The sequence below is a fragment of the Labeo rohita genome, chromosome 14, assembly GCF_022985175.1.
Source record: "Labeo rohita strain BAU-BD-2019 chromosome 14, IGBB_LRoh.1.0, whole genome shotgun sequence".
In the NCBI taxonomy this organism is placed as follows: domain Eukaryota; kingdom Metazoa; phylum Chordata; class Actinopteri; order Cypriniformes; family Cyprinidae; genus Labeo; species Labeo rohita.
In genome coordinates this window covers 24,253,743-24,271,525 of record NC_066882.1, presented here as the reverse complement: position 1 = coordinate 24,271,525, position 17,783 = coordinate 24,253,743, and the positions used below count along the sequence as shown (strand labels likewise).

The following is a 17,783-nucleotide window of genomic DNA, read 5'->3' as shown; positions in this document are numbered from 1 at the left end:
TTGAACCTCACCAAATGAGTGTGGATATAGTAATGCTGCCTTCACTTGCTATCGGAAATATCAGAAATACGAGTTTCCTTATCAAAAAATTAGACGTGAACTCCTCTCAAGTCGTATTTACTACTGGATTGGATTTAATGCATAAATAAGAAATAATTTTGATACCACAGTTAGGTGAGTCATAAATTTTAAATAATGCACAAACACCCAGAATGCCTGATGAAAACCGTACATGTGTTTTAGAGAGAACAGTCATCTGCCTAGAAAAACACCTAGTCAAATCTAGTTTGTAACTGCTGATTCACATCTGGAATTGTGCCACATATTTTTGTTAATTACTTGAAATTACTTGAAAAATGGCTTTTCTGTATTGAGTATAATTTTGATTAAATTTGAAGACTTGTTTGTAAAACAAATAACAGCCATCCGTCTCGAACAAAAGTATTCATAGAGTGGAAATTTTCCAGACTACAAAACACAGCCAAGTCCACTTTTAAACATGGTGGAGTGAACAACCATTGCTGCTGTCAATTATGTTCTCACAACAACTATGTATGTAGTATATTCATATTTAGTGTATAGGCTAAATATGAAAGATCATTCGAAGCATGTTGTATGTTTTATAAGCAGCAAAATAATTATGTATTTGTCCAGAATTTCAGAATTGTCAGCGAACTGCATGTGTAGCATGGTGAATGTTATATATGATTACCAACCAGTCGGATACTACATTTTATTCTTTCTGACATTAAAGCACTTGAGTACGACAATCTCGTAATCACGACTTCCGGCAACATTTCTGATAGCATGTGAAGGCAACATGAATAGAGTATGTGTAGTTGTTTTTGTGTATTTCTGAGGCCACAGCAATCAAATCTTGTTCTTTTGAAATGGTTTGAAGAGATCAACCTTGAGTGTCACAAAGCTCTTTGCATGTGACTTGGCTTTTCTCTGAGTAAATGAATTGAAGCTGATGGATGTCAGGAGTGGGTGTGTGTCCATTCACGCGAAGCTCTGTGGGCCTTCAGCTAAAACAAGAACCACGTTTCGCTCCAGCTGCAAACCCCAGCAGCGTAAAGGGCAGTAATTACTGCAATTACTGATGCTAAACTACCCATTCATAGTATGCGAATGGAAATTTGACTTGACTTTAATGCTCGCCTGATTTAAGAGTCATTAGAAACAAATGAAAAAAACACGGTGACGTATGTGCCGTCATAGAACAAGAGATGGACCATATTTAGTGGTATTTGCTAAAGCAAGCGTCACTGCTGCTATTGATTCATGTGATGTGTGTGTGTGTGTAGTGCTTGAAGTGAAGTCTGCTGTTCCCATCATTATGGGCTCCAACATCGGCACGTCTGTCACCAACACCATCGTCGCCTTGATGCAAGCAGGAGAGAGGAATGAGTTTAAACGGTACATATTGATTTTCACCATTGCTGTTATCTTCAGTTTTTAATCAAACTGGTATGCAACCATTCTGATCACTTAAAGTTGGGTTCATTTGCAAAATGCATTCTTAATTTTGGCAGAACTGATTTCTAAAAAAATCAACATTTTCCCATTACCATTGTCACTGCATGTTCTGCGTCTTATTGTGATTAATTCGTCAGTGCATGTTATTCCAAAGAAAACAAATTGTCTTTCTAATCTGTTATCAAAATGCAATAACTGTTGACTGTTATGCTATAGTCAAGTAGTTTTTGTCTGGTTTATCAGTACAAATATTGTAATTCAAGATACATCTACATGAGAAGCAAAATTACTTAAAAGTACTTGTTCTTGTTTTATAAAAAAAAAAAAAATAATTTTAAAAGTTTATACTTAAAACAATAAAACAAAAATCTGCATATGGTGTCCATTTCTGCTATACTGAATAATAAATATATATATATTTTTTTTATTACATTTTGACTTTTTTCTCAGAATTGCATGATACAAACTAGCAATTCTGATTCTTTACTCTGAATTATGAGATATAAACTCGCAATTGCGAGTTGTAAAGTCAGAATTGTGATATATACTCAGAATTATGAGTTTATATCTCGCATTTCTGACTTTATAACACACAACTGCAAATTATTAAGTCAGAATTGTGAGTTATTAAATTGCAATTCTGAGAACTTATCAGTATTTTTTTCTCCTCAAAACTGGACTGGACTGAGAAAAAAGACAGAATTGCATGAAAAAATGTCAGAATTTTGAGATATAAATTTATAATTGCAAGAAAAAAAGTCAGAATTGCAAGTTTATATCACAATTCTGAGAAAAAAAGTCTTTTTTATTATTATTCAGTGGCGGAAATGGGCTTCCAAATATATTTGTTTTTATTTTTTAGCATAAAGTAGTCTTTATACATTGTGTAATTTCGTTTATTAAGTAAGTGCCTCTTGATTTAATCTTTTTTATATTTATTTTGTTTATTTGTTTATTATTATTAGTAGTATTAAATTCAAAATTAGTTTTATTTGCTGACTTCCTGTCCTCTTGTTCTCTCATGGCGTCTTGCCCTGTTTTGTTTTTATTTCCGTCTTTCTTTATTTTTTACTTTCTTATTTATTTCCATACATTCATTCAACTAATTTTATTATTTTATTTAATTTACTTAATTATTTTAATTATGTAATTTTAATTGTATTTAATTTTACATGTTTTTCTCTTGTTCACTCATGGTGTCTTACCATATTTATTTCTGTCTTTGTTAATTTGTAATTTTTTTTTTATTTCTGTTCGCATTCATTGTTATCCATGTGTTAATTTATTGATTGATTGAATTGTATTATTTTGTTTTTATTTATATTATTTATTTATTTTCTATTTCCATTGTTATTTTTATTTCTTTTTATTTATTTATGTATTTATTTTAGGGCTGGCAAACGATTAATTACGATTAATCGCATACAAAATAAAAGTTTGAGTTTGCATAATATATGTGTGTGTACAGCGTGTATTTATTATGTATATATAAATACACACAAATTAATGTATATATTTAAGAGATATATGTTATGTACAACATATTTTTATTTATATATAATAGAAATTCTATAAAAATTCTAATAAATACATATACTTGTAAATATTTCTTAAATATATGCATGAATGTGCTTGTATTTATATATACATAAAAACTACACACAGTACACACACATATATTAGGCAAACTTAATCGTGATTAATCGTTTGCCAGCCCTAATTTATTTATTTATGTTTTAATAGTGATTACATGTACGTGTATGTCTCTTTTTTTGACCTCCCGTTGACCTCCTCCGTTCTTGTTCTCAAGGGCTTTTGCCGGGGCGACGATCCACGACTGTTTTAACTGGCTGTCTGTGCTGGTGATGCTGCCGCTGGAGGTGGCGTCTGGTTTGGTGAGTTACCTGGCCAGAGTAACTGTCAGCAGCTTTCAGTTGCACAGTGGAGAAGAAGCACCTGAACTGCTTAAGACGCTCACCGAACCCTTCACCAAACTCATAATACAGGTGTGTGTGTTTGTGTGTGCATGCATTATGTTTTTAGACATGCTCATATTTCTTTAAGTGCTGAGATATGCAGAATATTTTGTGTGAGGCTGTTATTTCTGTCAGTGACACAGAGAGTCTGATATTGACTGTGGCGTCTCACACTTCTAGCTGGATAAATCGGTAATAACGGGCATCGCTCTGGGCGACGAGTCCGTGAGGAATCACAGCCTTGTGAAAGTCTGGTGCAAGTCGAGCATCTTTGTGGTAACTTTCTCCTGACACGAATATTTTTCATGCTCCAAATCTGCACACCTCACAAATTTACTCAGAAACTTTTACCTATAAATTTTCCCATTAACCTGAAGTTTATTTTTCTTCTCTGTTAAAAAGATAATGAAATTAAGCTTGCATAAATGAACGAAAAAGTTACTAATAAATAAAAAATAAAAATTTACTCTAATAATAGTATAAATAAAAACACAAAATTAAAGAGACAAGAAAGATTTCAATATGTGTATAGTAACATGGGTACTGAAACATATACATGGTTTATGAGGTTTACACTTCCTGTGTCATTATAAACCAAAAGGCTTATAAATTAAATTAAATTAAATTAAATTAAACTAAATTGTTATTTCTTTTAAAGTTGAAACATTTATCTTGTGAGGGGTTGGGTTAGAGTAAGGGGATGTAAAAATAGAAAATACAGTATGTACAGTATAAAAAACATTTTACATTACGCATTAGTGTGCATGTGAAAATTGTAAAAATGTAAATATGTTATTCTTATTTATTTGTATTATTTTGTTTTGTATTTTTATTTGTATTTTTATTAATTTATTAATAAATGTGTTTACCTTCTATCTATTTATTATCAATTTATTTCTATTTATCATTTATTTAATATCATTTTTATTTTTATTTATTGGTATTTATTTTATGTACTTTCTAATTATTTAATTTCGTTGTCATTCTTTGTTGTTTTTAATTATTTTTATTGTTTAGTTTGTATTAATTATTTTTGTATTCACTTGTATTTATATTTTTATATTTTGATTTCTATTTCTTTGTTTACTTTTATTTATTGGTATTCATTTGTGTATTTTATGTACTTTCTAATTTAATTTCTTTCTCATTATTTTTTATTTGTATTTATTTGAACTATTTTGTTTTTATTAAATATTATTAACTTTCTAACTATCTACGTCTTTATTTTTCATTAATTAATTTATTTTATTTAATTTTTATTTATTTTTATTTTTTTTGTACTTTTAATTTCTTTCTTTCTTTCTTTCTTTTTTTTTTTCTTTCTTTCTTTCTGTATTTATTTATTATGCCTATTATTTTTGTTATTTTGTTATTTTTCTTCTCTGTGAAAAAGATAATGAAATTAAGCTTGCATAAATGAATGAATAAGTTAATAAGTAAATAAAAAATAAAAATGTACTCTAATATTATTATAAATAAAAACACAAAATTAAAGAGACAAGAAAGATTTCAATAATAAATATAAATATTTAAATAGTAATATAAATATAAAACAGAATGATTTGTGTAATTGTCAACCTTTAAACACATTCTCTGATTTATTTCAAATTCTCAATGCTGCAATTCATCAAAATGGTTTACTGATGTGTTTTTTGTTGCTTTTTATTTTATTTTCAATATTCTCATTAATACAGAAGCAGTTGTTTTCTGTTTAATAAATCAGCATAAAATATGAATACTATAATGTTTAATGCTTCACAATGTAAATAATATACCATTTTTGTCACATAGCAATAGAAATTTGGGTGGATACAAAAAAAAAAAAAAAAAAAAAAAAAATGTTCTTCTGGTTTTGGGGTGAAATGAGAACTGGTTTTGTAAGTTTCACCCTAATGGTGAACAGGACTACATTTGGTAGTCAGTTCAACACTTCATAAATAAACTTTTCCTGGTCAGGTTGTGTTTGGACAGGATTTTCAGACACTTACAGACTATTGAGAAAACACATCTCCTCTCCAGATGATCTGTGTCAGTCATTCTGCCACTTGTCATCTGCTCCACACTGTCACGTCATAGTTCACAAGACTGTGTGGCACCTTCTCATGTTTATCCACTCTAACTGACTATATTTCACAAGAAAACACTTAGTCTTTTCTGTTCTGTAGTGGTTTTCAGGGCAATATTACTCTTTTTCCCTCTCCAGTCCTCAATGAATGTGACAGCAGCTGCTGCCAAGAACTGCTCCAGTGAACTGGATTGTGGGAAGGACAGTGATCTCACCTGGTTCACACAAAATATCACCTCGCAGATCAACACAGAGAAATGTGAGTGTAATTTTGGAGGAATTTAAAACTGAAATGTGTGATTTGACTTATTTCTCCAGTCCAGGATTAGTGTGTGTGTGTGTGTGCTTGGTTTATGGGCACACAAATGTGTATAATAACGTGGGTACTAAAAAATAAACATGGTTTATGAGGTTTACACTTCCTGTGATGTTATAAATCAAAAGGCTTAATAATGAAATGAAATGAAATGATTTATTTTAAATTTGAAGCATTTATCTTGTGAGGGGTTAGAGTAAAGGTGTGCATGTGAAAATTGTAAAAATGTAAATATGTTATTCCTATTTATTTGTATTATTTTGTTCTGTATTTATTTTTATTTGTATTTTCATTAATTTATATGTGTTTACCTTCTATCTCTTTATTATCAATTTATTTTTATTTATAATGTATTTTTATGTCTTTGTTTATTTTTATTTATTGGCATTTATTTTATGTACTTTCTAATTATTTATTTTCATTGTCATTCTTTGTTGTTTTTAATTATTTTTATTATTTAGTGTTTATTAATTATTTTTGTGTTCACTTGTATTTGTATTTTTATATTTTGATTTCTATTTCTTTGTTTACTTTTAAATATTGGTATTCATTTGTGTATTTTATGTACTTTCTAATTTAATTTCTTTCTCATTCTTTTTTATTTGTATTTATTTGTGCTATTTTGTTTTTTATTAATTATTTGTGTATTCCCTTTTACTTGTACTTTTATTTATGTATACATATCTATTTACTTTCTAACTGTCTATCTCTTTATTTATTATTAATTAATTTATTTTATTTAATTTTTATATATTTATATCATTTTTTTGTATTTGATGTACTTTTAATTTCTTTCTTTCTTTCTTTCTTTCTTTCTTTCTTTCTTTCTTTCTTTCTTTCTTTCTTATGCCTATTTTTTGTTTATTTTTATTTATTTGTACTATTTTGTTTTTATGAATTATTTTTGTATTCCTTTTATTTGTATATGTATTTATTTATTTATACCTACTTATTTACTTTCTAACTATCTATCTCTTTATTTATTATTATTATTATTATATATTATTTATTTTATTTCATTTCATTTTTACATTTTTTTTGTATTTTATGTACTTGTAATTTCTTTTTTTCTTTCTTTCTTCTCACAATTTAATTGCTTTATTCTCTATTTATTTATTTATTTATTTATGTATGTTTATTTTTATTTGTTGGCATTCATTTTTGTATTTTATGTACTTTCTAATTTTAATTCCTTTCTCATTCTTGGCTATTTTTATTTATTTGTACTATTTTGTTTTTATTAATTATTTTTGTCATCCCTTTTATTTGTACTTTTATTTATTTATACTCATTTATTTACTTTCTAACTGTCTATCGATTAAATTATTATTAATTAATTTATTACATTTTTATTCATGTTTATTTTTTATATTTTATGTACTTTTAATGTCTTTCTTTCTTTCTTTCTTTCTTTCTTTCTTCTCACAGTGTAATTTCTTTATTCTCTATGTATTTTTTGTTTATTTATTTATCTATCTTTATTTTTTATTTATGTTTCTTTGTTTATTTTTATTTATTGGTATTTATTTTTGTATTTTATGTACTTTTCTCATTTTAATTCCTTTCTCATTCTTTGTTATTTTTATTTATTTGTACTATTTTGTTTTTATTCATTACTTTTGTATTCCCTTTTATCTTTACTTTATTTATACCCATTTATTTACTTTCTAACTTATTTATTATTAATTAATTAATTAATTAATTTTTATTTATGTTTATTTTTTTATATTTTATGTACTTTTAATTTTTGTCTTAGTTTCTTTCTTTTGATAATTGAATTGCTTTATTAATAATTCATTTGTATTTATTTATCTTTATTTTTTTATTTCTATTTTTTTCTTTTTCTGTATGTATTTGTATTTTATGTAGTGTACCTTGTATTTAGTTTTTTATTTATTTATACACACACAAAAAAAAAAGTTGTTTGGTATTCAGTCATTTGTCATGACCTGATTACTGTCAACCTTGCTTTTGCATTCATTTTCATTTTCCCCTCTTGTTCCTCTGTCTGGTTTCCACAGGCCGGCATCTGTTTGTGGACTCTGGTTTGTCAGACCTGGCGGTGGGACTCATTTTGTTAGCCAGCTCTCTGATGGTGCTGTGCACCTGCCTGCTGCTCATCGTCAAAGTGCTGAACTCTCTCCTCAAAGGTCAAGTCGCAAAGGTCATCGAAGGGGTCATCAACACGGGTGAGCAGCCGCAGGCCTGGAGGAGGGAGAGCCAGTGAATGACAATTTTTACTGACGTGTTTACAGTAGGGTTTAGTGTAGAGGTGTAACTGTACACATGTTTGTACTGAAAATGTATGGTACAGCCCTGTACTCTTATACTGTACATCAACAGCTGTCTCTTTTGTGTCTATTTTTAACTCCATATAGATTTCCCATACCCTCTCGGCTGGCTGTCAGGATATCTGGCCATGTTGATGGGAGCAGGAATGACCTTTATCATCCAGAGCAGCTCTGTTTTCACCTCGGCCATGACTCCACTCATAGGTACATCTCTAATGAATGACTTCTTCAACAGATTGTTGTGTTAGAAGTCATCCTGCCAACAAAAGCTCATTGTTGACATCGCATGAATGAGACGACCAGCAGGCAGCAGCACAAGATTGCTTAAAAACACATTAATAATGCATCCACCCGAGTCTAAAAAGACTCCAAAAGTTCATACTGTAGGCCAGGAATGTAAAAAATGAGCATGCAACAGTCAAGTTAACAAAATCGAGGAGAATCTCTTGCATTTTTTTAGGTAAAACCATAAACCTCCATCACCGAAATGAAGTTTGAGGCAATTGTGAAAGTCTGTCAAGAGGATTGTGTTTTGGTTCGATGTGCAAACGTTTAAAAAGGAGCTGGAAAAATGTTGTAATAAGTTCTAAGTTCAAAAATTATTATTATTTAACTACAAGACTTTTACAAAACCATATGTGACGATTCAGCTGTTTTGTTCTGCTGTAAATTAATAACACAAATAATCAGCAGCTCTGATTAAAATTTAATTTTTGACATACACCCTGATGTTTTCTTCAGCCTGTTCAGAAGTAGAGCAAATGTGAGTGTGAACTAGTCGCTAATGGTGCTTTTGGCTCAAATTAAATATTGACCGCACCTCTGTGAAATCAGGCAAAATGATGGTGCTTTCCCATTCAATTATTTCATCATTAATTTACACCCATTATCTGGAAATGATTCATCGGCTGCCACATGATTATGATAATTATTAACTTTTCAGCCAATGGGGATCCCTCTGTGTCTCTGAGATTACAGTTACTATGGAGATCATCATTTATTAAAGCCCCTGAAGAGTTGAAGTGTCACTGGATGTATTATTAATTGTAGAAAGAGGGTTAAAAGATCATCAGCGCTGACAAAGGGACAGAAACCCTGTGACCTCAGACTTTGTTACAATTCATTATGAGAAGAACATTTACATGTCCCTGCGGTTTGTTTATAAATATATATTTAATTTTTGAAAGAATATAATACTTATATTCAGCAAGGATGCATTAAGTTCATCAAAAGTGACAGTAAAGACATTTGTTACATTTCTATTTGAAATTAATTCTGTTCTTTTGAACCTTTTATTTGGCAAATAATCCTGAAAAAGTATAATAGCTTACACAAAAATATGAAGCTCCAGAACTGTTTTCAACCTTGATAATCATAATAAATTTTTCTTGAGCAGAATGATGCTGAGTAATGATGCTGAAAATGTAGTTTTGCATCACAGAAATAAATTACATTTTACAGTATATTCACATAGACAAAAACAGATAACAGTTCTTTTAAATTTTAAAAATATATCAAATTTTTGCTGTTTTTACTGTATTTTTAATCAAATAAATGCATCCTTGGTGAGCAGATATATTTCAAAAACATAAAATATTAACTTGTCACAAGGGCTGTATCCCAGTAACTAATTATGAAATTGGACTTCATATACTGTAACAAACAATTTGTTGAGTCAACTTAAAATAATTTGTAATCTGGCTGCCTTAAAAGTTTAAGTTAAGTCAACTCAAAAAAAGTTTATTCAACTTGAAATGTTAAATTATACTAAGTGACAACTTAGATATTTGATTTGAATCAACTTTAAATTTTAAGGCAGTTGGGTTACTTACCCATCTGTTAAGTTTAGCAAACACAAATATCTAAGTTGTTACTTAGTACAACTTAACATTTCAAGTTGACTAAACTTATTTTAGTTGACTGAACTTAAAATTTTAAGGCAGCAGGGTAACAAATTATTTTAAGCTGACTCAACAAATTGTGTCTTTTATTTTTTACAGTGTAGTTGGACTTCAATTTCAGCAACTATGAATGTTCCCAAATGTTCACAAACAGCTGATACTCTATCAGCTGTTTTGTAAGTCTTGATACAAACTGTCTTGGTTTTCAGATCAAAAGACAATACCATATATGCTTCATAACCCTGGGCAAAACACGTTTTGATTCCTGTGTATCCGTCTCTGACTTCTGCAGGTATTGGAGTGATCAGTCTCAACAGAGCGTATCCCTTGACCTTGGGTTCCAACATTGGCACGACCACCACGGCCATCCTCGCAGCTCTCGCCAGCCCCAGAGAGAAGCTTCCTGCTGCCTGCCAGGTACGAGAACGACACACAGCCATTACTGAACACTCAGTGCACCTTATCAAAAATTCAGGGCAAATCTGCTTGGTTTTACAACTGGATGATGAGCAAAATATATCTTCTGGACACATAGCACTTAGGATATAGCATTATTACTGCATTTATTTATGCATTTTAGTGGTGCTTACTTATACTGAAGGTTTGGGGTTTTCACATCCCTAAACAGAAGTATTTAACTCAGAGTTTAACTCGTTCTGCATCATTTGTTTATGAATCATGTCATGAATAAGTAAACCGTTTCAGCATGTTGAAGAAAGGCGTACTATTACTTCTTGAAAACTGTTATATTTTCATGGCAGGCAATGAAATGTTCAAGAAAAAGTCTCATAGACTTACACTGGATATATACGATGGCGTTTTAGTGCGACGTTAAAAAAAAATCTAATATTACAAGATGAAAGTCATAATATTTTGAGAATAAATTCTAAATATTACGAGAATAAAGTCAAAATTATAAGAATAAAGTCGAATAGTTTTCAGAATAAAGTCAAAATATTTCGAGAATAACATCAAAATTTGTAGCAGTTACGAGATCAAAGTTATAATATTTTGACAGTATGTTCTAGCCTTTCGGCGCAAGCCAAAGGCCCGGATTGGGAGCACAAAAACGCACTACAATAATGAATGGAAGACGTTTAATATTATTTCCAATCATTTACTTTATTATACCATGAATTAAACAGCTTGTGAATAGTCACTTATATACCTCAGAAAAGACAACAATATAACTTATGTTAAGGAGTTGGAGTCCACTTCAACCTTTAGAACATTTTATTGTTGTTTTTAAATAAATACATGTGAGGAATTCAAGGCTGGACGCCACAGACGTTTTTGCAGAGTAGGTGGTGGAATTTGCATAAAGAAAACAGTATAATTTAATGAAACGAATATCTCATTGTAATCGAAAAGACAATTGATTTACATGAATACAGCGATCTGTTCCGCCACATTACAGAGTGTGAAAAACACATTATTGCAAGACACATTGTTTGTGTTTTGCTATAAAAGATGAGACTTGTGGCTGGTGCACTACAAATAGGCTTAATGAAGGCAATCAAAGACGTGAAATATTATTTCCAAGCATATTGTCCCTACGAATATAACACATGGTATGATTTCTGCTAATAATCCATATATATTCAAATGAATTCCGGTAGCCTAGCAACTTCTCCCAGTGCTCCCAATCTGGGCAATTTGCATGTGCAGGCTATATTATTATATTATATTATATTATATTATATTATATTATATTATATTATATTAAATATTATAACTTTAACTGCTATGATTTAATTCTCGTAATTTTGAGTTTATTTTCGAAACATTTAGATTTTATTCTCATAATTTTGACTTCATTCTCAAAACATGTCAACTTTATTCTCGAAATATTACGACTTTAATCTTGTAATTTTATTATTATTTTTTTTTACTGTGGCGCTAAAATGCTGTCGTAGGTATTTGTACACACATTAAATTAATAATAATAATAATAATAACCCAACTTCAGATCTGAATGATAAGTTAATATGAACCCTAAATGCAGTCTAATTTACATGTGCATTTACATGTGCACTACATGTATTACATGTGTTAGTCAGCAGCCATATCACCCTCCAGCCCAAGACTGGTTGCCCACTGAAGCTAAGCAGGGTTGAGCTTGGTTAGTACCTGGATGGGAGACCTCCTGGGAAAACTAGGTTGCTGCTGGAAGAGGTGTTAGTGAGGCCAGAAGGGGGTGCTCACCCTGTGGTCTGTGTGGTCCCTAATGCCCCAGTGTAGTGACAGGGACACTGTACTCTCAAAAGAGCACCATCATTCGGATGAGACGTTAAAACCAAGGTCCTGACTCTCTGTGGTCATTAAAAATCCCAGGATGTCCTTCGAGAAGAGTAGGGGTGTAACCCAGCATCCTGGCCAAATTTGCCCATTGGCGCTGAACATCATGGCCTTCTAATCATCCCCATATTCTGATTCTGATTGGCTTCATCACTCTGTCTCCTCTCCACCAATAAGCTGGTGTGTGGTGGGCATTCTGGCGCAATATGGCTGCCGTCGCATCATCCAGGTGGATGCTGCGCATGGTGGTGGTTGTTGAGGAGATTCTCCCTTTTATGTAAAGTGCTTTGAGTGCCCAGAAAAGCGCTATATAAATGTAAGGAATGTAATAATGAACGTAGTGGTCGTCATTTACTCCTGACATCTGAGCCGCTGAAGATGCAGTGAATTATGTTTGTTTGTGAAGGAAATGCGCCTCCCGATCTACATATATCCTATTATGTTCGCGCAAATCATTCGTGATCCAGCTTCACTTACAGCAGAAGTGAGTATAAGGGGGTTTTTGTGAATCTTTGCGATCACCTTTCCTAATAATGTTCTAGTTAGCAAGTTTAGCAGCTAAACGTGGCAAAATGTGGCTAAAGTAAACAGGCTCGTCATTCCACAGAGAGAAGAGAGGGGCGGGGCGAGCAGAGGTCATTTACATTTAAAGCAGCCTCGACCAGAATGGGATGATTTTTGCATTCTACTCTGATTTTGGCAAGGGTGTTGTTTTACACAACCATTGAGAATTTTTAACCAAAGTTTATTATAGACTTTTCATTAAGACCCGAAAGAATTATATCAACTTGTGGAAAATGGGCATCCGATGACCCCTTTAATATCTTGCATAATTTTGTTTCTTAATTTATCTTGATCTAAGAATGTTTAGATGTTTTTACTGGAGAAAAAGACAAAAATACTAAGACATTTTTTGCAGTGCACAGAAGATAATAGTTTCATCATTCAGCTGAATTTAGTTCAAGCTTTGTTCTTATCAAATCAGTGCAGTCAAATCAATAAATATTAATATTTAAAAATGTTAGAAAAAACATTTAAATACTGAATATTTAAAAACAGATCCAAGCCATGTCTATAGCCCCACTCACACAAGAAAGTGAGAAATCTAGTTTGCTTTATTCTTGTACTCTTCTATTCCCTCCAGATTGCCTTGTGTCATTTTTACTTCAATATTTTTGGGATTTTACTGTGGTATCCATTCCCATTTACTCGTCTGCCCATCCGAATGGCGTCTGCGCTGGGCGAACGCACTGCCAAGTACCGCTGGTTTGCTGTGCTGTACCTTCTGGTCTGTTTTCTACTGCTGCCTTGCCTCGTGTTCGGCATCTCTCTGGCCGGATGGCAGGCCATGGTCGGCGTGGGTGCGCCGTTCGTCGCGCTCACCATCTTCGTCCTCCTGGTCAACCTGATGCAGTCCCACAGTCCCACGCACCTGCCGAAGACACTGCGCAGCTGGGACTTTCTCCCGCAGTGGATGCGCTCTCTTAAACCGCTGGACAAGCTCATTACCAAAACGACGGCGCTGTGCTGTAGTCCAGCTCGACTTAATGACCCAGATGTGGTTGTAGTGACTCCAGACACAACAAACATCAAGCCAGAATCAAAGAAACAAACCGAACAGTGGTACGACAACCCTGCCCTGTCCCTACCTGAGGAGATCTCCTCAGAGCCAAAAGTGTTTAGACTTAGAGGACTAGAAAGATGCAACAGCACACCATTGTAGATTTGTAGTCATTCCAAAATAAACCATCATGGTCTAAATGGTCAGTCTCAGATTTAATCTCTGTTCCAAAACAGATTAAATATTATTACAATTTAAAATAACTCTTTTCTCTTTGAATATATTTCAAAATGTCATTCTTGTGATGAAAAGCTGAATTTTCAGCATCATTAGCATCAGTGTCACATGATCTTTCAAAAATCATTCTAATATGCCAAACTCTTTCTTCTTTCACTAGGTTTTGCAACAGATGCTTAGTTTTACATACGGTGCTTATTCAAAGTCCAAATGCACTTTTTGAGCAAATCATTCTCATTTTATTCACCGTAATATTTTTACAATAGATTCAGAGAATTATATGAAGCTCTAGCTTGAGGCCATTGTCTCTGAGGAATCTGGGTGAACATTTTGTTGTTTTGTCCTGCAGTCATGCATGAATGTTTATTATCTGCAGCGCTGTGTAAATCTCGCTGAATAAGCGGTTTGACAGTCTGCACCGACAGACGGGATCTGTATGGCACAAACATAATAACTCAGGGCCATCCCACCATGCCTTGTGTTATTAAATATACAGATATTAAAACCCAAATAGTTTGCTTTTTTTAGTTTTCTTGCATAATGTTAATGAGAGAACGGACCATATGGAGTATTATTGGAAAATAGTTTTTAATTAAGCATTAAACCTTCTCCAGTGTTTTGTATTAAAGTTCATTTTAAAGCTGAATATTTGCTTTACTTACAAAATGCTGAAATTGCAAGAAAACTGTTTTAGAAACACTGAAATTTCATTAAGTATTTCTTCATAGTCAAAAATGCATCATTTTAGATAAATGTTCAGGAACAGATCTGATATTTTTAAAGATACAGTAGAAGTCAAAAGTTTACAGAATCTGCAAAATGTTAATTATTTTACCAAAATAAGAGGGATCATACAAAATGCACGTTATTTTTTATTTAGTACTGACCTGAATAAGATATTTCACATTTCACAGATGTATTTTTTTGTTTAGTGATAATTGTTCATGAGTTCCTTGTTTGTCCTGAACGGTTAAAACTACTTCAGGTCCTACAAGTTCTTTGGTTTTCCAGCATTTTTGTGTATTTGAGCCTATTCCAACAATGACTGTATGATTTTGAGACTATTACAGAAGGTTCAAAAACTCACAGATGCTCCAGAAGGAAGAAGCGATGCTTTAAAAGCCGGGGGGTGAAAACATTTTGAATTTGAAAACCAGGGTAAATTGAACTTTTTTTGTCTTCTGGAAAACATGTAAGTATCTTCTGTAGCTTCTGAAGGGCAGTACTAAATGAAAAAAAGGTATTTAGGCAAAATAAGAAAAACGTACACATCTTGATTCTGTTCCCCCCAGCTGAAAAACCAAAATAATTGTGGGACCTGAACATTTTTTCTGAAGAACAGCAGGCAGTTTAACTGTTCAGGATAAAAAAGTCTACTCTACACTGTCCTGTACAAATAAAGGCATAAAAAGCCCATATATAAATCTTTAAAAAAAAAAAAAGTATCAAGTGTATGTAAACTATTATTTTCTCTTGTGGACTATATGTAAACATCTTTTATGTGAAATATCTTATTCAGGTCAGTACTTAATAAAAAATAAAATGCATTTTGGATGATCCTCTTATTTTGGTAAAATAATTAACATTTTGCAGATTCTGCAAGGTATATGTAAACTTTTGACTTTGCATGAAAGCATGCATGTTATTTTGGTGTAAATGTTCTTTTATGTTGCAATTTCTACATTGAAATAAACATTTATTTGAAAATAACATTTCATACAATGCTGGTAAAACCTACCTAAAACAACCTAAGTTGGTCTTAGCTGGTTTAAGCCAGTCTCCCAGTTTTACAAAACCAAGAGACTGGCTAGGACCTCCAAACCAGCTCAGACTGAGTCTCCAGCAGGGTACTGCATAATGCATCCTGTTTCTCATGCTATTTTTTATGCAGTATATAGTAACCATTGTTTTCAATAAGTTCCATTTTGAAAACCAGATGTGATGTTAATTCCCAGGTAGCATCTCATGCTAGGGTCCGCGTGACAGGCTGCACGCTAATTATCTGGATACTGTGGAGATGACATTTCAGATGTTTTTATAGCCGCATTGACTCACAGAAACGAACACAAACACACGTAGACTACCGTTGAGATGAATGGGAATGCTAACGGATAGCGCTCTCCGGGTGTCACATACTTCCTTTGCTGATACTGCAGTTAATAGTTGCGTGTGTAAAAATACTATAATTTAAACAGTTGCACAACAGTGTCAGTCCGTGCAGAAGATGTGGAACGTGCAACGCACATTAGGTTAATTTAAGGGCAGAGGGCAAGTTTTCATCATTTTAATGATGGGCTTTGCCTTAATGTACTAGTTAAAACAATTCTTATAGTCAGTTGCTCACCAATGGATCCTCTGCAGTGAATGGGTGCCAGAATGCGAGTCTAAACAGCTGATAAATAAATCACAGTAATCCACAAGTAGTCCACACCATTCCAGTCCAGGTAATGTCTTGTGATGTGAAATGCATGTTTGTAAGAAACAAATCCAGCTTTTTATGTGCTTTAGCTTCAACACATTGCTTCAGGCCAAAATATGAGTCCATAATCCATAATAACACGTCCATGATTCAGACCAGACAAGTTTTGTTTTACTGGAGGAAAAAATATAGATAGAGGACTTATATTTTACTTTTTAGAGAGGATTGGTGAGCCAGTTATGTAATGCTAAATTTCTCAAAATCTGTTCTGATGAAGAAATAAACTCTACATTTTGGATGACCTGAGGGTGAGTACATTTTCAGAAAATTTTCATTTTTGTGTGAATTACGCCTTTAAGTATCCATGGGTCAGTTCTTAGGACGCAAATCCAACTCAAACATTTTTGATGAAAAATTATAGTTGAATCCACATCCAGGCTTAATCTATTATTTTAATTGGGGTCTGAATGACGGGTCTTTTATGTCTTGGGTCAAGGAGTAAAAGAGCTTATTTAAACCAAATGTTAGAGGTTTTTCTTGGGAACAGCACTGGAAACCTGATATGCTGAGGCTGTATTGTGTGTTCATAGGAGTGAATGGTAGATTAAGTGGTATACGTGAAGGACGTAACACCATTTTAATTAAACGTCTGCCTGCCTGGGTCTTATAATGCGAGTTCCAGGTATGCGACTGAAAGCTCAAGATAGACTTCTGCCAAATGCAATGGAAGTAATTAAGGTGAGAATGTACTAAATGTTCGTAAGTGTTTTCTGAGAGGATTTTTTCCATGAATTTGTCACAGACCTTTGCTTATAAGATTATTATCTCGCAAACGGTGACGAGTCCTTGAACAAGCTGTAAGAGTCTCGAGCATCTCTTGGTGTCTGACTTTGCGATTTGCAGTCTTTTCATGGAAAGATCGGAGATAAATTCCTGAGAGTGTTTTTGCTCGGCACAGCAGCTCTGATGATAAAAGCTCAGAAGCCATAATATAAAACAAGTTTCTGATGAATCCCCTAGAAACGTCTCAGAAGAAAAACACAGCTGTTATCTTAAGATTACTTAAATGTATAAATGGCCAGAAAAGCCGAACAGACCCTAGGCTATTTTGAATACTAATATTTCACATACTGAACACATTGTACATGTTAAAGATGCATTTTTAGAGCTCACACTAGACTCACACACACACACCGCAGTGACAGTGATTTTAATATATTTTCATTTTTATGAACCAATA

The 17,783-nt window shown here is 32.5% G+C and overlaps 1 protein-coding gene across 1 annotated transcript in view; it reads left to right on the top strand.

Annotated features, from left to right (window-relative positions):
- The window catches only part of slc34a1a (solute carrier family 34 member 1a), a 30,099-nt gene extending 12,801 nt beyond the window's left edge, over positions 1-17,298 (top strand). Inside the window, exons 6-13 of the mRNA XM_051128329.1 lie at positions 1,308-1,419; positions 3,290-3,485; positions 3,636-3,731; positions 5,659-5,779; positions 7,858-8,025; positions 8,215-8,331; positions 10,321-10,445; positions 13,471-17,298. Coding sequence (XP_050984286.1) covers positions 1,308-1,419; positions 3,290-3,485; positions 3,636-3,731; positions 5,659-5,779; positions 7,858-8,025; positions 8,215-8,331; positions 10,321-10,445; positions 13,471-14,049 — 1,514 coding nt within the window. The 3' untranslated portion in view covers positions 14,050-17,298. The remainder of the gene's footprint in view (positions 1-1,307; positions 1,420-3,289; positions 3,486-3,635; positions 3,732-5,658; positions 5,780-7,857; positions 8,026-8,214; positions 8,332-10,320; positions 10,446-13,470) is intronic.
- Positions 17,299-17,783: the final 485 nt, after the last annotated feature.